We start from the raw sequence: 22,838 nt of genomic DNA on the forward strand, positions 1-22,838 counted from the left end.
GAAGGAAGTGTTATCTATTAGCAGAATGAAATCCAAACGGGTTGTTATTCAAATTGATAACTCAAGAAATCAATAGGTAATATTTCTTAAACATATCAACTCCAGTTTTATATTTAATTTTTATATTTATCTTCAGTATATTGTTAATTAATAATAATCCCTGAAATATATATATTTTTGCTTAGACAAACGACAACTTATATAGGCCTAATAAAAATTCAAGTTCAAAATTGTCATGAATGTTTGCTCATAACTAATTAGCAAGTTGCTTGCAATAAAAAAAATCTAATATACGATTCTACTAGATCTATGATGGTAAAACCTTGACGACTTATTCACAATGTATTAGAAAACTTACTGGTTGCACTACTACCAATTCTTCTATTCCTTGTCCCTTCTGCTATCAGTGATACTGATAGTTATTGATAATTGATAATATAGTAATAATGATACCAATGGGGTTATTTCGATAAATCCTATACTATGTCTAAGGCAAATGCGCGCGTGCTCACACACACATATATATGTATATATATATATATATATATATATATATATATATATATATATATATATATATATATATATATATATATATATATATATAGTAACTAATGTACGTTATCTAAGAATTTGAACAGGACTGATCACTGATACTTGAATTGTGGTATATCTTGGATAGGCTTTGAGAGCACAGCAGGAGAGATATAGAGTTCCAGAGTTCACGCGAGGAAGAAGTGAAGCCAAATAAATTGATTGTTTAGTTAAAGATTCCCAAGGCTTTCCCGTGCTAGGCGGCATATCTTAGCAATCCATGTTTGCCAACGGTTATACGAGTGTAACTGGATGAGCAACCTGCTGGAGTAACGAGAACTTTGGGTGTGGAGGAAATGGCCCCTAAATCTCGATGAAGTGTTGACTGACAGGGGTCACTTGCCTTAGATAGGCACTGTGTATCACAAGGAACTGGCTATCCTTTGATTAATTTAGCCAATGAATTCTCTATTTAAGAAAGGCCCTTTGCGTCAATAGGCGTAGGAGAGATGATGATGATGATGATGATGAAGGCTGCTTGGGTGAAAGCTAATCTCACCTTGTGTCATTCCAATAATAAAAGCCAATGAAATCTTACAATCCACTGAGCATTGCCATGTTTGTTGTAGCCTACAGTCTGACGTCCACGCCAGACTGAAAATGATACATTCTTGAAATCAAATACCCAACTTTAAGAACATTTTTTTATTAGCATTTTAATCTAACGGATCTTTCATTACTGTTATTTTCCTCACAAATTAATTCTTTTTATATTTTCATTGGCTTTTACTTACTTTCCATTAAGAGCTGTTTTCCTGATCCTATTACACAGGGGATCCTTATTCTAGTATAGGAGAACATTCTTAAGTATTTTGCACATCACACTGCATAACTGGTATTTATTGTTAAATCCACATTATCGAAGCACTTATAGAACGAGTAAGTCTTTAGTTTCTTTTTGAACAAAATATTTCTCATTTATTAATCCTCGAATTTGAATTGTTTTATTACCTACAGATTTAATATTTATATACATGGCCGCTATGATTGGAATTGATATTAGTTTATAGAACCATCCATCAAATGATAATTTGTCTGGTAAAAACCATAAGGAAATTAAATCAGTTAAATTTATTGGATCAGTCACTTTGTCTTGTTTTATGCTTTCTCTGTAGTAAGGGTTTATCGTACTTTGTTAAAAGATAAAAAAATGGGGGAAATCACATTTGAAAATTTACAACATTCAAACGCCAATAACTCTTTCCTTTCTTAAGATATCCTTTTTCTTTCATTTAAAGCTCATTCACGTAATCATAATCTTAACCCGCCCATAATTATGATAACCCTTATAAAAAGAAGTCCATGTTCCGTTATTTTCTCTCGGTTCAGTAACTTCACTTACAGTGACATGGGTATAAAACAAAGAAATCCAATCATATGCGCTTATCTTTATACCCGTAGGCCTACGCGCAATTGTATGCATTTAGGCTTGTAAAGGAATGGCGGTTATGTATTCGTGCTTTTTTTTATTTTATTCTGAAAGTTTGCCATTTGTTGAAAATTTGAAACCTTTAGAATTTCGCAGTTCCATTTATGAATCTAATTTATTGAGATATAATATCTTCATAAGATGGCAGGAAAAATTTTGTTGCAACGCTGTTTAGTATTTATTATTAGATCAATGGCACCACTCTACGCTACCCTCTGCGTCTTTATTATCCAAACAGTTACGTCAAAGCAATGGCTGCTGCAACTCTCGTGGAAAGGTCTCCGTCGATATCTCTTTCTAAAATGGAGGGGGATGCTTCTATTTTAGAAAAGATGGGTAAGAAATTTGTTTCTTAGTGTTTATGTGCGAAAATTGAGAAGAAATGTAGTTCTTAAGTTATTACTTTTATGACTTGCTTTATGTTTACATCTTGGGTCCCCTGACTTTGCTGATTCATGCTTCGTGTAACGGATGTATTAAAGGGTTCTATTGCATTAGAACTAGCTTCTGGTGCTCTCTTAACCATTAGAATTGTTAAGAATATTGAAATGGGAAGGATTTTTGCTTTTGAGAAACTCTCTGGCTTTAGGGAAAATCCAGGTGTTTGAGGCATCAAGGCCGATCCTGCCGCTCAGGAAGTGATCACTGTGAACGGGGTTGACCCTTGACCTGTTAGGTTTAACCCTATATATATCGGGAAACATTCTTTCGTATGCCGTGAAGCAAGCTTAGTGTATATTTATTTCTATCTTTGGGATTTAACGATTCTTTGACTCTGTAACCTATAGGTTTGGCAAGTGAAAGCTTGTCTCATAAGTTAGCCTTTAGTTCACGGGAGTATGGCTAGAATTTTATTTTAAGTCTTAGCTCGGTTTATATTCTTAGAATCTACTTGGGAGAAGTTTGGGGCTGTAAGGTAACCCATGTAACCCAGGTAAAAGTAGGGCATTGCCTCCATTTAGCTTATGTTACATTACATACTTTTACTTATTTTTACCGTCAAGTTGTTATCCTGTCAAGTTTTATTCCTTTTATTTCATTTTAGAAACCATGTGTAATATTTGTGTCCAGCATATCACTTGGTAAGGCAGTCTAAGGGATGCAATTTTGAAAGAGAAATCAAGTAGATAATATTGTAGTTTAAGATATAACTGTAAGTTAGCTTTCTCCAGCGTTCAAAATTAGGTGATAAAAGTAACCAGGGGTTGTATGCAATTGTGTGGGACAAACAATCATAAAACTTTCTTGATACTTGTCCAAGAGTTCCCACACTTGTCATGGGTACCTCCGCCATGGTTTAAAAAATTCCTGGTAGACCTTCGGTTGTTGCTAAATGGAGACAAGTTTTGGCCTAAGTTACAAGCTATATAGATGTTTGAGATATATCTTCCAAATTTCCAGTTATTACTCATTTTGTATTTATAAATTAAGGTTAGGTAGGGAATTTATCTTTATACTGCAATGTTTATGTTGAATAAGCCGTGACCAACATACACATTCGAAGATTGGCTCCGTGTGTGGCTTTTTGCTTTCTTTTAAAAAATTCCAAATGACGGTTCTTTGTTCGTCTTTCACTTTGTGGCGCAAGATTGAAATAGATATGTTTAGAATTGAATCATATGTAATCCCAGCTACCTAAGGTTGTAGATCGATGAGACATATATCATATTTGTGCAGTACTGTATACTATTTTTTCTATAATTACTATCTAAAATTAGGTTTGGAAACAATTATTTGTGTCTACATAGATTAAGCCAAGGCAAGCTAACAAATACAAACAATTCTAGATACTGTACTTTGTTTTACTGTATTTGCTCAGTATGAATAGTTATATGTACAGTATACAAATTCTGGTTGGGGTAGTTTGTAGCGCTACGGCCAAGCGTCCTAATTTGCTTATTATCGCTCCGACTGTTATCTTGTATAGAATAAAAACGTTTGGAAATGGTCTACGGATCTTAAATATGTTGTGTAAGGGGGGGGTCCGGTTAAGGACACGGTTTTTAGCATAGGTTAGGTGGGTTTTTAAGTTAGCTTCTCCCGTCGTACTCGTAGGTAAGGAAACTGTTGTGTAAGGGGGGGTCCGGGGTGGCGAAACCCCCTGAGTAAGGATACGGCTTTTAGCATAGGTTAGGTGGGTTTTTTAAGTTAGCTTCTACCGCCAAAAATCGTTTTTAGAACGACGGCCACAGTTCAGAATATTCCCGTTTTCTACGGAATCTGGCCGTCACCCTACAAAGGCTCCTCTGGTTGTTTTGCTAGGTCACTTATTTTGCAAACTAATTGATATGTAACTTGAAATAATGTCCAGTGCGGGTCACTTGACTGACTGTCACCTGCCTGTTCGAATTTGCCAATTTTAGATCACGTCATAGTGTATTCACACATTTTACACTTTATTTACAATCATACGTTAGGTAGGGAATGAGTCATCACAATTACAATGTTAAAGACACGGCTGGCTAAATCGTTTAAACAGTGTGAGAGAGTGCAATTGTAGGCCTAATTTTCATAAGTGTGATTTCAAAATTTGACCCACCACAATCGTTAACTTGACTGTACTGCAACCAGCACCAGACATGAGTTTACTATAATTCAAGAGACCTTTGATACACTAACCTCAGACGGCACGATGTCCTCTCTGTAGTTTTTATTTCTTCTTGAAGTCCTCGTCGAGTTTGTGGCATATTCTAGGGTGAAAAATCATGGGTTCAAGCATTATACCATCAATTACAGAGTTAACTTTGTGAGTTCTGTGGAAATTTGATACAGTGACTATGAATAAGGTAAGAATTGTCAAGACCAATTGTTTGGTTGCATGGAAATATTTAGTATTGTAGAACTTGCAAATCATTGCGATACAGGTTTAGAAACAGTAAGGAAATGGGTTTTGGGGTGGAGCCCCATATTGAAGAATAATTTAGATTACATGCACATTTTCAATATTTAACTTAGCCGGTGATTATATAGCTGCAACTCTGTTGCTCGACAGACAACTCTACGGAAAAACTCGCCAGCGATCGCTACACAGGTTGCGGGTGTGCCCAACAGCGCCATCTGTCGACCAGATACCCAGTTCTCAATGTAAACAAAGACTCAATTTTCTCTCTGTCGCCGTGTCGGCAAGACGTACTTTACTCGCTGTTGCTAAACTGGAGTTTTTCACATCTAATTGGTGAAGTACTATATTCTAGTTTTGAGCTTTCGCTGTGCAGGGTTTTTCTTCACACAAATCCTTGAACTCTTTTTGATAACGGATTCTTTGTTGATGACTTTTTGATCGTTTTTTGGAATTTCCCTTGACCAATTCAAAATGGCTGACCCTTCACAAGTCCCCAAATTTAGGAAATGCAATGCTAGGGACTGTTCTAGGCGTCTTCCGAAGGCTTCTATCGACCCTCACACTGTTTGTTCCAATTGTCGGGATAAAACCTGTCAATTGGAAGATCGGTGTGAGGAGTGCGTTGGCCTTTCGGAATTCAATTTTATCGAATTTCAAAAGTATACACGTAGGCTAGAGAGAGATAGAGTTAGGAGAAGTTCTTCTCGTTCTACAGTATTGATATATCCTCTCCTCATGCCCCACAACCTATTCCTTCCCCTGTAGTGGTTGCTCCTAACCCCCCTCCTGGCACTCAGGAACCATCGATGGCTGATATGATGCGTGCCATCCAGGCTCTGGGTGAGAGAGTCGAGTCCCTTGCTAGTGACCGTAATCAGCTCATGGCGGATGTGAAGGAGCTTAAGTGCCAAAGTGCAGTGGGAAGTGCTAAAGTGCCAAGTGATAGTGTTGTGGACAGTGTTGCGCTTGAGGGTTCGTCTGTTCGTGCCTGTCGTCCTCCTAGTCCGGGACCTCTTGCAAGCTCCCAAGTCCAGGGGAGAAGCAATGTCGTACGACGCATGGGTTCTAGAGGCTTTAATCAGCGAACAGACGTTCCCTCCGTGGTATCGGGCGTATCTACCCAAGATCGCTCCTACCTAACTAAGACGAGAGAGCCCATTTATACCTCGTCTTCTGAAGGTGTTTCTCGCAAGAAACTTTGGACCAAGGTCTCGCGACCGTTAAAAGTAAATCGGTCCCTTCAGCACAAGTCCAACGGCCCGGTTGTAGCCACTGGGTCAGTTCGGACTCGTTGCCGTCATCCGATGACTGCTCACCGCCTAAGAGAGGCAAAGCGGTACCGCTTCAGACAGTAACACCGTCTGTCGCCGCACCTGCTCCCGTAGACCCTAAGTGGTCTCTACTGCAAGACATGCAGTCTAAACTTACGTCTCTGATGCAGGACTTTCGTGCGGAGAAGGTTGCTGCCGTACCAGCTAGTGCAGTACCTAGCCTACAACCCTCCACGCGATCGGTTGTGCGTCCTGTGGACGCTGAGGTAACCTTCTCACGCACACCAGTTGAGAGAGTTCCTCCACCCATGCGTTCCAGTTTGATCTGCCAGCCGCATGTTGACGTTAAGCGACGCACGGAGGTTGCCGTTGACGTTCTGGATGTTCAACAACCGTCAGAGTTGCTTTGTTTTGACGCGGTGCGTCAACCTCCGCAACCCAGTGTGGTTTCCACTGCGCACCCACATCAGTCTAGACAGTCTGGAGTAGACGCTGTGCGTCCCCGCGCTACCATGGTTGTTGCCAGCTCACAGACTGGGCAGCAGTTCCATGACGTTGCGTCCGGCTCAGTCACGCATGCACCAGTGCGACCGGACTCAGCGAACCAGCCGTTACCCACTCCGTTGCCGTTTCCTCATCAGTTGACGGATGAGGAACTTTCTGATGATGATGTTGCTGCACATATAGATGAACCACAATCAGAATTGGACGAGCCTAATTCTACTCAACCCTCTTTGGACTTTAGAAAAGTTTTGGCCATTTTCAAAGAGCTGTTTCCTGACCAGTTTGTTTCTGTGGCTCCTCGTTCTCCGCCTTCAGAGTTTGTTTTAGGCATGCCGTCTACCACTCCTGCCTTTACTAGACTCGTCCTCGCACGCTCGTCCAAGAGAGCTTTGCGGGTGATAGGAGAATGGTTGCAGTCCAAGAAGAGTTTAGGGAAGACAGCCTTTGCTTTTCCCCCTGCTAGACTCTCTTCTAGATCGAGGGTCTGGTATGCCACGGGAGAAGTTCTCGGCTTGGGAGTTCCTGCCTCTGCCCAGGGCGACTTCTCAAGTCTTGTAGACTCTCCCCGCCGCCTTGCCATGAGACGCTCAAAGATATGTTGGTCATCTTCGGACCTGGACCACCTTTTGAAAGGAATCTTTAGGGCCTTCGAAGTTTTCAACTTCTTAGACTGGTGTCTAGGAGCCCTAAGCAGGAAGATCTCTTCGACAGATAAAGAGACTTCCTTGCTCATTATGTCCTGCATGGACAAGGCCGTACGTGATGGGTCTAATGAGCTTGCTGCATCATTTGTGTCCGGAGTCCTAAAAAAGCGAGAAAATCTCTGCTCATTCCTTTCTGCTGGAGTTACACCGTGCCAGAGATCTGAGCTTCTCTTTGCTCCTCTTTCCAAGTGCCTTTTTCCAGAAGTCCTGATTAAGGAAATAGCCGCTTCGATAGTGCAGAAGGACACTCACGATCTTGTTGCGTCCTCAGCTCGCAAAGCTCCCCCTTTGCCTACCTTGTCAGCTAGACCAAGGATGGACACTCCAGCGTCTCGTTTTATTCCGCCCTTTCGTGGCAGAGCCTCCAGCAGAGGAGGTGCTCGTGCCGAAGGGAAACGAGGGAAGAAGAAAGGATCCAAGTCCTATAAGGGCAGAGTCTGACTGCCCGCATCTTCAGACAGCAGTGGGAGCCAGACTCAAGAACTTCTGGCAGACCTGGGAGAAGAGAGGCGCAGATGCACAATCTATGAAGTTGCTCAGAGAGGGGTACAAGATCCCTTTTGTACGGAAACCCCCTCTAGCAACGTCTCCCATCGATCTCTCTCCCAGGTACAGAGAGGAAGACAAGAGACGAGCCTTGAAACGGGAAGTGTCTCTTTTACTAGAGAAGGGAGCGGTGGTCAAAGTCTCGGACCTTCAATCTCCGGGATTCTACAACCGCCTCTTCTTGGTTTCAAAGAAGACAGGAGGGTGGAGGCCGGTGCTAGACGTCAGTGCTCTGAATGTCTTTGTCACAAAGCAGACGTTCTCCATGGAGACCACAAAGTCAGTCTTAGCAGCGGTCAGAAGGGAAGACTGGATGGTCTCATTAGACCTAAGGGACGCCTACTTCCACGTCCCCATCCACCCGGACTCCCAACCTTTTCTGAGATTCGTTTTCCAAAAGGTGGTCTACCAGTTTCAGGCCCTGTGCTTTGGCCTAAGCACAGCTCCTCTTGTGTTTACGAGGCTGATGAGGAATGTAGCCAAATTCCTCCATTTATCGGACATCCGAGCCTCCCTTTATTTGGACGACTGGCTTCTCAGAGCCTCTTCCAGTCGTCGCTGTCTGAAGGATCTAAAGTGGACTCTAGATCTGACCAAGGAATTGGGTCTCCTTGTCAATATGGAAAAGTCGCAACTGGTCCCATCCCAAACTATTGTGTATTTAGGGATGGAGATTCACAGTCTAGCTTTTCGGGCTTTTCCGTCGGCCCCCAGAATAAGCCAAGCCCAGTTATGCATCCAGAACATGCTGAAGAAGGAACACTGCTCAGTCAGGCAGTGGATGAGTCTGGTAGGGACGCTATCATCCCTGGAACTTTTTGTGTCATTAGGAAGACTACACCTCCGTCCTCTTCAATACCATCTAGCTTTTCACTGGAAAAAGGACAAGACGCTAGAAGCGGTCTCGATCCCCATTTCCGAAAAGATGAAGTCTTGTCTGACTTGGTGGAAGGACAGTATCAACCTCAGAGAGGGTCTTCCCCTGGCTGTTCAGACTCCCAACCACGTTCTCTTCTCGGACGCATCGGACGTAGGCTGGGGCGCGACATTAGACGGTCGGGAATGTTCAGGACTGTGGAACTCGAGTCAAAGGATCATGCATATCAACTGCAAGGAGCTGCTGGCAGTACATCTGGCCTTGAAAAGCTTCAGGTCTCTCCTTCGAGGCAAAGTGGTGGAAGTGAACTCGGACAACACCACTGCCTTGGCGTACATCTCCAAGCAAGGAGGGACCCACTCACTGACGTTGTACGAGATCGCAAGGGACCTGCTCATCTGGTCAAAAGGTCAAGACATAACACTAGTAACGAGGTTCATCCAAGGCAACTTGAATGTCATGGCAGATTGTCTCAGTCGGAAAGGGCAAGTAATTCCAACAGAATGGACCCTCCACAAGGATGTATGCAAGAGACTTTGGGCCACTTGGGGCCAACCAACCATAGATCTCTTTGCAACCTCGCTAACCAAGAGGCTCCCAATATATTGCTCACCAGTCCCAGACCCAGCAGCAATACATATAGATGCCTTTCTCCTAGATTGGTCACATCTAGATCTATACGCATTCCCACCGTTCAAGATTGTCAACAAGGTACTGCAGAAGTTTGCCTCTCACGAAGGGACAAGGTTGACGCTAGTTGCTCCCCTCTGGCCCGCGAGAGAATGGTTCACCGAGGTACTTCGATGGCTAGTAGACGTTCCCAGAAGTCTTCCTCTAAGGGTGGACCTTCTACGTCAGCCACACGTAAAGAAGGTACACCAAAGCCTCCACGCTCTTCGTCTGACTGCCTTCAGACTATCGAAAGACACTCGAGAGCTAGAGGCTTTTCGAAGGAGGCAGCCAGTGCGATTGCTAGAGCAAGGAGAGCATCCACCCTTAGAGTCTACCAATCGAAGTGGGAAGTCTTCCGAAACTGGTGCAAGTCAGTCTCTGTATCCTCGACCAGTACCTCTGTAGCTCAAATAGCTGACTTTCTCTTATACCTGAGAAAAGGACGATCCCTTTCAGCTCCCACTATCAAGGGCTACAGAAGCATGTTGGCATCGGTCTTCCGGCATAGAGGTTTAGATCTTTCCAACAATAAAGATCTTCAGGACCTCCTTAAGTCTTTTGAGACCACGAAGGAGCGTCGTTTGGTTACACCTGGTTGGAATTTAGACGTGGTACTAAGATTCCTCATGTCAGACAGGTTTGAGCCGCTACAATCAGCCTCCCTGAAAGATCTCACTTTAAAGACACTTTTCCTGGTATGCTTAGCCACAGCTAAAAGAGTCAGTGAGATTCATGCCTTCAGCAAGAACATCGGATTTTCGTCAGAAAAGGCTACATGTTCGCTACAACTTGGTTTTCTAGCCAAAAATGAGCTACCTTCTCGACCTTGGCCGAAATCGTTCGATATTCCCAGCTTATCGAATATGGTAGGCAATGAACTAGAAAGAGTCTTATGCCCTGTGAGAGCTCTTAAGTTCTATTTAAAGCGAACTAAACCTTTACGAGGCCAATCTGAAGCTTTATGGTGTTCAGTTAAGAAACCATCTTTGCCTATGTCAAAGAATGCTTTATCCTACTTTATCAGACTGTTAATACGAGAAGCTCATTCACATCTGAGTGAGGAAGACCAAGCATTGCTTAAGGTGAGGACACACGAAGTTAGAGCTGTCGCAACTTCCGTGGCCTTTAAGCAAAATAGATCTCTGCGAAGTATAATGGACGCAACCTATTGGAGAAGCAAGTCAGTGTTTGCGTCTTTTTATCTAAAGGATGTCCAGTCTCTTTACGAGGACTGCTACACACTGGGACCATTCGTAGCAGCGAGTGCAGTAGTGGGTGAGGGCTCAACCACTACAATTCCCTAATTCCATACCCTTTTAATCTTTCTCTTGAAATGTTTTTATTGTTGTTTTTTTGGGTTGTCCGGAAGGCTAAGAAGCCTTTCGCATCCTGGTTGATTTGGCGGGTGGTCAAAGTCATTTCTTGAGAGCGCCTAGATTAGGGGTTTGATGAGGTCCTGTTGTATGGGTTGCAACCCTTGATACTTCAGATCCTAGGGGTCGATCAGCATCCTAAGAGGATCGCGAGGCTCCGTAAGGAAGACGTACTTAAAAGGCAGAGTAATTGTTCAAGTCGACTTCCTTACCAGGTACCTATTTATTTTGATAACTTCTAAAATGAAATAAAAAACTCTTAGCTCATAAAAGTGTAAACATATATTACTGGTCTCTACCCACCATCCTGGGTGTGAATCAGCTATATAATCACCGGCTAAGTTAAATATTGAAAAATGTTATTTTGATTTTAAAATAAATTTTTGAATATACTTAACCGGTGATTATAAATTAAATGACCCTCCCTTCCTCCCCAATAGAGACGCAGTGGGACGAGGAGAAAATTGAGTCTTTGTTTACATTGAGAACTGGGTATCTGGTCGACAGATGGCGCTGTTGGGCACACCCGCAACCTGTGTAGCGATCGCTGGCGAGTTTTTCCGTAGAGTTGTCTGTCGAGCAACAGAGTTGCAGCTATATAATCACCGGGTAAGTATATTCAAAAATTTATTTTATAATCAAAATAACATTTTTTAGGAAATGTCTGGGATTTTTTGGGATAGAGCCTTCACATTTCAGAATATTTTAGAGCAATAAATTGCCAACCTCACAAGCCTAAATCGGTGCCGGTTTAGTATGTGGCCTACCTTTCGTATATGGCCTACGAAATTCTACTGTTTTAGTATGTGGCCTAACCTAACCTTGCCTAATCTAACCTAACCCAACAAGCCAGGTAGGCCAAATAACTAAACCAGAATAAAAAAGGTAGGCCACATAACTAAACCGGCACCCCTAAATCTTAGTTGGGACACACTTCTCCTATGCTGGGTTATACAGTATGCTAATTACTTTATGGCCTGGGAATTTTAATAAAGAAACGTGGATTTTGTTATGGAACCCTCTCATTAACGGAATTTTTTAGATCAGATGCACATTTTTAGGACATGGTGGTTACATGATATGTGAAGTGTATGTTCCTTTCATATAGCTATTGTTCATTGTGTGTAGAACATTGGGTCTTTCAAAGCATGCATTTCAATATCAAAATGCATGACAGACATAGTGCAAAGGCGATTGTGTTTCGTTTATATGCTGTATGATCATAGTATGTAGAATATTGGGATAATCCTTAATGGAATATATGAGTATACAGTATAGTCAATTCATATTGTATAGAACAGCTTTCACAAAAGTATGTTTGCACTACGTGGGTACAAACCCTTATCATTTACTCTACAGAATATGGGTTTACTCCCAAGTCATGTACTGTAGTTAAGGCGAAAATGAAAGAAGTTGTCGGATGCGGGTTACACTGTATGGTTACGTGTAATCTCATCCACGCTGGGAAGGAGTGACTTAGTCAGCGAGACAGTTCCACTCATCTCCTGTTAGTTCTAGTGGACAGATGAGTTTATGACTTTCTGTGTTATGTTTTTATGCTTGTGCTGTACAGTACTTTGTTCTTTTTCTTTTCCCCCTTTTGTATGAGAGTGATTATGTGTGCTGTTCTAGAACTTCCAGGTATTATAAGAACCTGTCCTGGTCTTATGGACATCTGTGTCACGCCTTCATGAGCCATGTTAAGTTGGTTCCCATTCTGTTTCCCAAAGTTGTCGAAGTACTCGCCATACCCATTCTACTGAGTATTGCAGGGAGTGGCCATCTTCCCAGTCAGAGAGGTATAATGTACATTGTAATAAGATGGTTAAAAGAGATTGTTCTCCATTTGCTTCTTCCTGTTCCCGGGGGGAACAAGCTGAAACTGTCTTTGGTGGTTCACGATATCTCCTATTTAGAGCCTTCTTTATCAGAGTTTTCTGAAACTCCAGTGTGCAGAATGGCAGACATGTTTCAGAGTATAGTACCAAGTTGTTTGATGTACAGTAGTATCGGTCGTATGGCAAAATAAAGTCGAGATTACACATAGTGATACTGTTCCTCTGGCTTCAACCCTTGTCCAACCAGAGCAACAAACTCTGTGGGTTTCATCTATTTCAGATTAAGAGAACCGCAACAGGTCCCCATGCCATGTTACAGGCGTGTTCGGTCAAGGGGTCATATTGCTCTTTCAGATATTGTTGATTTAAGGAGATATCGCAGAGTTGCAGGTATAGTCTTAAGTGAGAATGTTGAAAATCTCGCCTATAAAGCCAACACGAGTACTGCATCGAGTGGCATTATATCAACTTATCTCTTCAGGCATAAAAACAGTATTGCTGGAGGGATACTACTGTTCACCATTTCATGCTTGAAGTGAACCTGGCCTTCCTATTCAGGAAGGCTCCGAAATAAAATTTGCTTTTTTACTGGAATACAAACCAACGCTATTCAAAAGGGTATTACTTGCGGCGAAGCTAAAAAGACAAGCCATTATAAATTAGTGAGTGTTAACTACCCTTCCCGCTAGTTAGTGGGGTAGGGCAGTTAGCCAGCTACCTCTTTCACTCACACACCTGTGACTGTGCTTCACTTTGCTTTTGGCTCAGATGTAGAGCGGTTCTTGCCGCTCTTCCTCCTCTCCATTGTTTTGGACTGCCATTAATCTTTTTTTTATTTTTTTATTTTCCCCAGGGTGTCTGTGTGTGCTGAGTTCTTCCTACCGACCATGTGTACCTGGCCTGGTTCGAAGGGCCGCTCCTGTGGTACCTTCGTGTTTGCGGTGGAAACCAATCCTCACAATCTTTGTCCTATCTGCAGAGGTCAATGCTGCGATGAAGCTAACAAATGTGATGAATGCCGGGAGTTGTCTGCCTCCCAGTGGGAAAGGTATGGGCATCGGCAGAAGAAGGCTAAGTGGGACTCTTCTCCCTCGAAGGCTTCTTCAGCACGACTCCTCTCCTTCGAAGGCTTCTTCGAAGCAGAAGAAACCCAAGGCTGCTTCTTCCCGTTCCCGACCTTCCTCCAAAGCTCTTATTTGAACGACTTACTACAGTGAGCCGTCGAGTAGTAGCGTATGTCAACCTCAGTCCTCGAGAGATGGTGCTGCCTCCCCTAGTGAGGTCCCCCCCACTCCCAGAGGCAACCCATGTCTCTCTTTTTCCCTGTTACAGGTTTGGCCTTCATTGGGTTTGCTTGATCCTGCCTCCAAGGAAGCTCTGCTGCAGTTACTTCACCTGGGTGCTAAGCTGCAGCGAACATGAGCGTCAGGTGTTGACCCCTTGACCTTGGTCGAAGAGGTGGTTTCGTAGGTCTTGTCTGCTACCCTGTTGCGGCTTTTTCTGCCGCCGAGGACTGTGCTTCTCCCCCTGACGAACATCCTTTTGGGGGGGGGGGAGCGAAGTCCAAGGCATGACTCTCTTGCGAGTGTTCCCCTTTCTCGTTCGCGTGAAGTGGCACTCATAGACTCCTCTTTGGAGGCCTGCTGACAGTCAGCTTGCTGATCCACCGATTGCTGTGGGATGTTATCGTGGCAGGACACCTCACCTCACCTTCGGGGTACCCTTTCACCTTTGGTGAAGAGACGTCTCTTCGGATCTTTTCCGCAACATTCCTCTTCGGAGGAATCTGCCCAGCATGCCTCATCTGGTTCCCGACCCTCGCCCTCTTCTACGGATACATCTCTTTAACAAACTTCGGTTCGTTCTTCGCCTGTGTGATCTCCTGAGAATGTGCTTCCTTCCAATGATCACATTACATTTCTCCTGAGAATCCAGCAGCTGTTCGCCAACCATCTGCGCTTCGTTCGCCTGCTCGCCGAGCTACTGTGCAGCGTTCTCCGTCTCATAAGGCTCCTGTACAGCTTTCACTTGCTCGTCAGGGTCATCATCCAGACGCTCGCTGACCTGCAGCTCGAGAATCGCCTGCCCAGCTGACAGCTCGTGAATCACCTTCTCAGTCGTCAACACCTAAATCACCTGCTCGCCAGCGTCGGAACTATCCATCTGTTCACCAATTGCCTGTTCGATAGCGTTCTCCCACGCGTCAAGTTCCTGCTCAATGTTCGCCTACATGTCAGGTCTCTTCGCTTAGGCATATGCCTATTAATTGCTGACTCGATGTACATCAGACCATTTTCTTCTGGCTGTTGACCAGAGCGTTTTTCCAACTTTTCGTAAGCCCTTATCGCCCTTGTAACAATCGCGTCACTCCGACGATTCCCAAATTGCCACCTAGTCAATCGTCGGTCCACCACACGGTTGCGGTTGACCCCGTGATTTTGCGGCAACGCTCATCAACGCATTACCTCTCACCTGCTTATCAATTGCCATCAACGGCACACCAGCATCCGACATTTTGACGGCGATCGCCAGGGTCTCCAACACTAGCATCCAGCGATTACTCAGCGTTCGCCAATGCGTCAGCGGTCATCAACCACTTGGCATATAACTGCAAAGGTGAGTATCCTCCCTCAGCCAAGAGAGGTACACCAGCCAACGTCCTCTCAGCGAAAGAACCTTTTGACCTCGTTCCGTTCAACCAAGCTTTCGGACAGCGCATCCATTAGCAAACAGTCTTGGTTCTGCGTCTTGTTCAGTGCCGTAAACCAGGCCTTCGGGCCTAGTATTATTCCTTCTTGGCTTGCGAAAGCTCCCGGGGTTTCCCTGGTGGAATCCACCGTCTTGACTGACTTAAGACAACGGACTACGGCTGCATCTCCCCTGGAGAGGAAGAGAGGAGTGCCTAATTGGTTATCATCATCATCCAGGTGGTCAGAGATTCAAGGATAGAGGTCATCCCTGAGAAGCCAGCTCTGCTTCTACCTATTGATGCCTCCTCTTCCCACCTGTGAGGTGCTCACAGGGAGGAGTCATTCTTGGACTATCCCTAACTGTCCCTGACGGAAGAAGGTCTTGGAGAGGACCCCATCTCAGCTATGGATCGTGTAGAGGTTCCTCGTTTTCTCTCTGCTAAGAAGGTCATCACTTCTAGACCTTCGGTTTTGGAAACCTCTTTTCCTTCTAAGTGGGAGTCAAAATATTCCAAGACTCTCCCAGGGGGTCAGGGGCTTAGTCAGCCATACAAACATAAACTGCAACCCACCCCAAGGTGAGTTCCCGGCGGTGGATGATGACGACAACGCTGTCACCCCAACATCAGACGGCGACTCGAGAGAGTTGGTACACGCCTTTGGCAGGTTCTGGCTTGCATGAGGGCCCTCAACGGGTTGTCAGGCCTAGAGGTGGCCCCTCAAGGTCTAGGACCATGTCTTGAGCACCCATTAACCTCTCAAGTCCAGTGCGGCTCTGGCCTGGTCCTGGGGGGTTGAGGGGTGCTTGGCGTAAGGTTGCCTCCCAGCTTGCCAACTTCTTTGTTTTGTACTTTTCAGGATCGTCCGCCAAACTCCTCCCACCTCCAGAGGAGGTACTACGAGGTTCTGTACGAGTATTGCTCTACCCTACCTTTCCGCCACTCTTGAGAATGTGACGAAGGGAGTCTCTAGAGAGGCTCCCATATCAGGATGCTAGAAAACTTCAAATTCATTTAGTCTAGAGAGGTTCTCCTTTTGCCAGGTTAGGTTCTCGGCATCGGAGATCTTGAACCAAGAGAAGGTCGGGAAGTACACTATGCAGGCGACTTTGTGGCTGGATCTTTGGTTGGTATCTGTGGGAATCCTGGTACGGACCAAAGATTTTTCTAAGGAAAGTACCAGGAAGGCTATGGAGAACTTTCTCTCAGGCACCCACACCATTGAGTTTGTGATCCACCATTTAGTGAACCTGTGGACCAATACCCTCTTGAAATCAAGGGATGCGGTGGTAGAGAGATTCCACCAACAAGTCCCTAATGTCGAGATTGCTAGGCTTCGGAACTCCTCCCTAGAGGGTTCCTCGCTTTTCGAGCCTAAGGATGTTGAGCAGGCTGCAGAGAGGTGGAGGAAGTCCAACCAGGACTCCCTCAACCTTTGGTCCTTGACACCTCGGTCCTACAGGACACCAGCACCTCCAAAATCCAGCCATTCCAAACAGTCGGCTAGTGAAACTGCAGGGAAAGACAAAGTGGTGTCTATAAAGCCCTTTGTTCTAACACGGAGTACTTACCTCAAACTACTTTCTTAGGAGTATCTGGGATTCTCCTCCCAACCGACCAGAATTTTGTGTAGTTTCCCCTATCCCAGTTTTTTATAGTGGGTCCCTCTGTGACGGATGAATACGCGCCCTGAGGCGACCCGGGTCAGCAAGAGTGCATGGCCAGGTCTCGGTCACCAGTAAGTTTCTGGTCGCGGCGTGATTAACATCTCGCCGCTCTCTCACATCCCGCGCGACCCTTTGTGTCCCCACGTGTTTAACGTTTACCTTATATCCTTTTACCCACCTCTTTCCCCTGTGTTCTTGTGTTGCTTGGGGCTTTAGTGTGCGATTATGGAACATCCACGTCGTTGCCCCGAGCCTAATGCCGGTAAATCTTGTGGTACGTTCCTATCTAAGCCGGAGGTTTATCCCCATACCTTGTAATCTTTGTGTAGGAGCAGTGTGTGCGCCCCGTCCGCCATGTGTCCGGAGTGCGAGTCTTGGCCCGAGATCCAGTGGGCGCTTTACGGGACCAAGAAGAAGAAGGCGAGCACCACCCCGCCCTTGGCGTCGCCCACGGCTCCATTGGAGAGAAGTTCCTCACCACCTTCCCCTACCCAGAGTAGGGGACGAGGTAAGTCCGTTGCGGGGAAGCTGCCCATTGCCGATCCCCATGAGTCTGATGTTCCTGATGTGGGGGATGTGTCTGTGCAGGCGAGGGGGCGGAAGTGTGCGCGGGAGACGAGGTTCTGGTGCCTACAGGGCCCGTCTCTACCGAAGACCCGAAGGGGGGGGAGACGGCCCCGGCCCCTTACCCTGCATCGTGGTTGTGCGTTTCAGGTGCTTCACCGACCGGGGGAGAAGCGGACAAAGAGAGTCCTCCAGCATGCTCGTCGAACCCGGACTCCATCGCATGGACGGCCCCTAGGACGCCTTTCAGGTCCCCAATGCGGTTAGAAGAGGAGTTCAACAGTTGGTTCAGCCCCAAGAAGACTGCGGTCTCCCCCGGCGTCGTCGTCGAGGCTCCCGCCCGTCTGTATGGAGCCGCCCTCGCCGGTGGAACGACACGAAGATCCCCCAGCAGCATCGGACGTATCGGAGGACTCGGCGGGCTCGTCTTCCTCCCCGTCATCAGCTTCACTTTCATCGGACTCTTCCTCCTCAGAAGATTCGGTTCCCAGGGACTCTAGGAAGAAGCGGAAGAGGTCCCGTAGGAGGAGATCTCGCTCGCGCTCAGCCCCTTCCAGGAAACATGCCAAGACCTCCAGGAGGAAATATAAGAAGGGCCGTTCGTCTTGGGATAAGTGGGTCCGAGTTACCATCCCATGCAGCTAGCTCCTCAAGGTAGCCTCCGCTCCAGGCTCTTCCGGGTGGCTCCCTAGAGCCTTTTCATCACCCTCGCGACACAGGTCCTTCTGTAGGTCCGCCCGTCGCCCGAAGTCTTCGACTCAAGTTTCCTTCGCCAAACCTAAGTTCGCGAAGGTACCAGCTCCATCCGCCCAGCGGAAAGAGCCGCTCCTTCGGCTAGGCAGCATGGCCCCGGCTCCCGCTTCCATGGCAGCTCTACCCAAGCGCCAAGACCAGCCGGAAAATCTTGGTAGGCCCACGGCTCCACGGAGCTCCGCGGGAGTGAGTAGACCCATGACGGCTACTCCCGTCCCAGCGGATCCACCCGTACTGCAAGTCTCCGCGCCATTAGTACGACAGGAGAGAGAGGATCTGGCTTCCCACGCGGCTCCATCCGTGACCGATGAGGCACCTCACGTGGAGGATCAAGTAGCTGAGGGCCTCTTAGGAGGAGGAGAGTGCTCCGCTGATGACGTCTCCTCCTATCGAAAGGTGCACCACAGGCTGGAAGACCCAAAACCCTCGACGGAGCAGGCCTGGCTCTCCGGTCTAGGCAGGTTAGTGGACAACCCAGTCCAGCAGAAGCCGTCCATAACCCTTCCTCTAGTGCCGGACGGGAAGCTAGGTGTGGACCATATTGATAGGTACATCGCGAGCCAAGCGGACACCCCCAAGAGCCAAGGGTCCTCCAGGCTGCTTCCGGGAATTAGAACGCAGAGACGGTTCTACGTCCCGGATGTTCGACGGGGGGGCCACCGTGCGGTCGAGGCGGCGATAGCCACGTTGAATTAAGGGAGTGCGGAAAACAGGGCCTCCTCTGCCCCAGTGTGTTTCTCGTCAGCGGAGGCCTCTATGATGGAGGACATGGCCCAAGACTTGGTTAACGTCACATCCCGGCTGGACTGGTGGGCCTGTACCCTTGTGGGTTTCCAGTCCTCCCATGACCTCTCCGTACCGGAGAATCAGACTTTGTTGCAGGAACTGATCTGCTCAGGGGGAAAGGCTATGAAGTTCCTCACATTCTAATCCCTCACCCAGACGGCTAACTGGGTCCTACAGAAAAGAGACACCGTACTTAATAAACTTCTTCGTAGGCTACCCGAGCGAGAGGCGAGGTGCCTGAGGAGCTCCCCGGTGTGGGGCGATTCCGTCTTCCCCCTGAAGGCAGTCGAAGAAGTGATGGAGAGGGTCAGGAAGTTCTATGAGGCAGGAGAGCCCAGGCCCCCATCTGCAAGGTGTCCGGCACACAGAAGATCCGCACCAGATGGCCCCCACTCCTCGCCAGTCCAACCTAGAAGAGATTCCTCGTCGATTTCCTGCCATCAAGCCTCACAGCCCTCCCGTAGGGGAAGCACGACCCCGCAGGCCTCTTTTAGGGCTTCCTACCCCAACTCTAGGAGAAGACGTTCCAGCCGCGCCTCCAGGAGAAGGTAGGGAAAGAGGCCCCCTACTCCTGCCGAAGCCTCTGGTGGGGGGATGCCTCAAACACTCTTGGCAAGCTTGGCGGGACTACGGATCGGATCCATGGACCGTAGCAGTCCTGAGGGACGGGTACAGGCTACCCTTCCTGGCGGACCCGCCCCCTCTAATTCCGGACCGACAGGCGAAGTGGTTGGCGTCCAAGGACCCCTTAAGGAAGGCGGCATTACGGGAGGAAGTGTCGGCCATGATCGGCAAAGGGGCGTTGGAACCTGTCAAGAACCCCACCCCAGGGTTCTACAGCAGGCTCTTCCTGGTGGAGAAGGCAACAGGGGGTTGGAGGCCGGTCATAGACCTGTAAGCCCTCAACAAATTCGTATGCAAGACCGACTTCAAGATGGACACCCCGAAGTCGGTAATGGCAGCCTTGAGAGAAGGGGACTTCATGATGTCCCTAGACCTCAAGGACGCCTATTTTCAGATCCCTGTCCACCCCTCCAGCAGGAAGTTCCTAAGGGTGAAATGGGGTACCCAAGCGTTGCAGTTCAGGACCCTATGCTTCAGGCTGTCGACAGCTCCTCAGGTCTTCACGAGAGTCTTCACAACAGTCTTAGTCTGGGCTCACGAACAGGGCATCCGCCTGATTCGTTACCGGGACGACTGGTTGTTACTTTCAGCCTCAGAGGGAGTACTGAAGGAGCAAGGTGCGAAGCTTCTACAGTTCTGCAAGGACTTGGGTATTACCATCAACCTAGAAAAGTCGCAGCTGATACCCTCCACCAGGATGACCTACCTTGGGATGGTTTTAGACACCCAGTTGGCACCGGCCTTCCCTTCCTCAGAGAGGTTGGAAAATCTAGACCGGATAATTCTCCCCTTCCTAGCAATCCTTCCAAGGAGAGCCAAAGACTGGCAGAGGTTAGTGGGCCACCTGGTGTCGTTGGAGAAGTTAGTCCCCGGGGGAGACCCAAACTAAGAGCGGTTCAGTGGAACCTAAAAGAATTTTGGACCCCGGGGGAGTCCCCGCACAAGATAGTCACGTTGTCCTCGGAGACGAAGGAGACCCTGAAGTGGTGGCACGACAGGACGAACACTCTCAAGGGAATGCCCTTCGCGTTCGATCCCCCAGAGATGCTGTTATTCACGGACGCATCGAAGGAGGGATGGGGAGCCCATCTTCTCGACGAGTCAACGAAGGGGAAGTGGTCCCCCGAGGAAAAGGACCTTCTCATAAATGTCCTAGAACTGATGGCCTTTCAGAGGGCATGCATGGAATTCGTCTACCTTCTCCTGGTAAACACTGTGGCTCTGATGTGCGACAACGCCACCGTGGTAGCCTATGTGAAAAAGCAAGGAGGACTAAAGTTGAAGGAGTTGTGCAGTCTCACGACAAGGTTCCTGGAATGGGCCTCAAGGGAGCGGATCGAGATCACAGCCAGGTTCATTCCAGGAAAGAGGAATGTCCTTGCCGACGGCCTCAGCAGGATGGGCCAAGTGGTAGGGTCGGAGTGTTCCCTGCACCCCGAAGTGGCTCATATAGTCATCCTGAAGTGGGGTTCGCCGGTAATGGACCTCTCCGCCACAAAACTCAACGCACAGCTCCCCGTATTTTGTTCTCCTGTGCCAGATCCAACAGCAGCGTTCGAGGACGCCTTTCAACATCCTTGGGACAGCCTCGACGTATATGCCTTCCCTCCCTTCGGGATGCTCAGACAAGTCTTCAACAGGGTGAGACAAGCAAAGAACCTGTGGATGACTTTGGTAGCGCCCTGGTGGCCGGAGAGAGAATAGTCCGCAGACCTAAAGTAATTGGCGTGCTTCCCACCATGCCCCCTTCCAGACAAGGAAGACCTCCGTCAACCCCACTTCCAAAAGTTTCACGAAAACCCTCGGTCCCTCCGCCTACACGCGTGGAGGTTATCGAGCGGCTCCTGAAGAAGGGAGGATACTCGTCAAAGACCGCAACAAGGATGTCGGATTACCTGAGGCGGTCCTTAGTCGCAGTGTATCAAGCGAAATGGACCACTTTTACAAAATGGTGCTCCTCGCAGAATCTCAGACCGTTGGAGGCCTCCATTCATAGAATACTGTAGCAGATTTCCTAGTCTATCTGAGAGACGACGTAGGCATGTCTATCCCAGCCATCAAGGTTGTCCGGGCTGCCTTTGGCCAGGTCTTCCTCCTCAAGGGTCTAGATCTAGGAGCTTCCCGACAGATCTTGATGCTCATCAAGAGCTTCTAGCAATCATATTCTCCCCGTGCCTCTAGACTACCGCAGTGGGACGTGGCCAGAGTTTTGAAGGCTCTGTCTGGGCCTCCCTTCGAGCCCCTTAAGGACATTCTGGACAAAGAGCTCACCCTCAAGACAGTCACAAAGAGCTCACCCTCAAGACAGTCTTCCTTCTAGCCCTGGCATCGGCTAAGAGAGTGAGCGAACTCCATGGGTTGTCGTATGAGGTCTCGCACACGAAAGGTTGGCAAGAGTTAAGTTTCAAGTTCCTGGCCGACTTCGTGGCCAAGATGCAGAACCCAGCTTACTGGGACCCTAGGTTTGAGGGTTTTTCAGTGCCAGCGATTCCGCGATCGGACATCCCGAAGGATTTATTGCTGTGCCCGGTCAGGGCAGTTAGAAAATACCTGGAAAGAACAGCCAAGCTTCATCCTGGGATCATGAGTCTGTTCGTCTCCTCGGGCATGGTGAAGAAAGCAGTGTCCAGGAATACCATCTCCTTCTGGTTACGACAGTTGATTATGAGAGCCTATGACAGTACCGGAGCCTCAATGCCGGGTAAGCCGAGACCCCTTGATATTAGGGGCCTGAGCACTTCGCTAGCTTTCGAGAAGAACATGGCTGTGGGCCAGATCCTGAAGGCGGGCACATGGTCCAGGCAATGCACCTTTACGGCCCACTACCTGAAGGACTGTACTGGAAAGTCTCTGGACGGCTTCTCTATTGGTCCGGTCATTTCTGCGCTCCAAAAGATTTAAGGTTGAAAGCCCCGGGGAAGCCCGTGGAAAGTAAGTCCAAGCGACACAAGTTCCTTTCTTACCTCCCCCCCTTATACCCGTTTCCCCTTCATTCCCTTTATTCCTTACCCCTTCTATGTGAGAAACGTTCAGGTGGAAACGTCCATGTCAGGAGATCCTTACAGAGGTGAGTTACTTAGACACTAAATAGTTTTTGTTCCGTAA

General features: G+C 47.4%; 1 protein-coding gene across 2 annotated transcripts in view; it reads left to right on the forward strand.

Annotated features, from left to right (window-relative positions):
• The window catches only part of Rpn6 (regulatory particle non-ATPase 6), a 77,735-nt gene that overhangs the window by 39,140 nt on the left and 15,757 nt on the right, over positions 1 to 22,838 (forward strand). Inside the window, exon 1 of one of the 2 annotated variants that reach the window (XM_068366577.1) lies at positions 2,203 to 2,359. The exons of the other annotated variant lie outside the window; for it this stretch is intronic. Coding sequence (XP_068222678.1) covers positions 2,275 to 2,359 — 85 coding nt within the window. The 5' untranslated portion in view covers positions 2,203 to 2,274. Of the gene's footprint in view, positions 1 to 2,202; positions 2,360 to 22,838 lie in introns of those variants that run through there. 2 annotated transcript variants of the gene reach the window in all.

The sequence above is a fragment of the Palaemon carinicauda genome, chromosome 44 (assembly GCF_036898095.1).
Source record: "Palaemon carinicauda isolate YSFRI2023 chromosome 44, ASM3689809v2, whole genome shotgun sequence".
Taxonomy (NCBI): domain Eukaryota; kingdom Metazoa; phylum Arthropoda; class Malacostraca; order Decapoda; family Palaemonidae; genus Palaemon; species Palaemon carinicauda.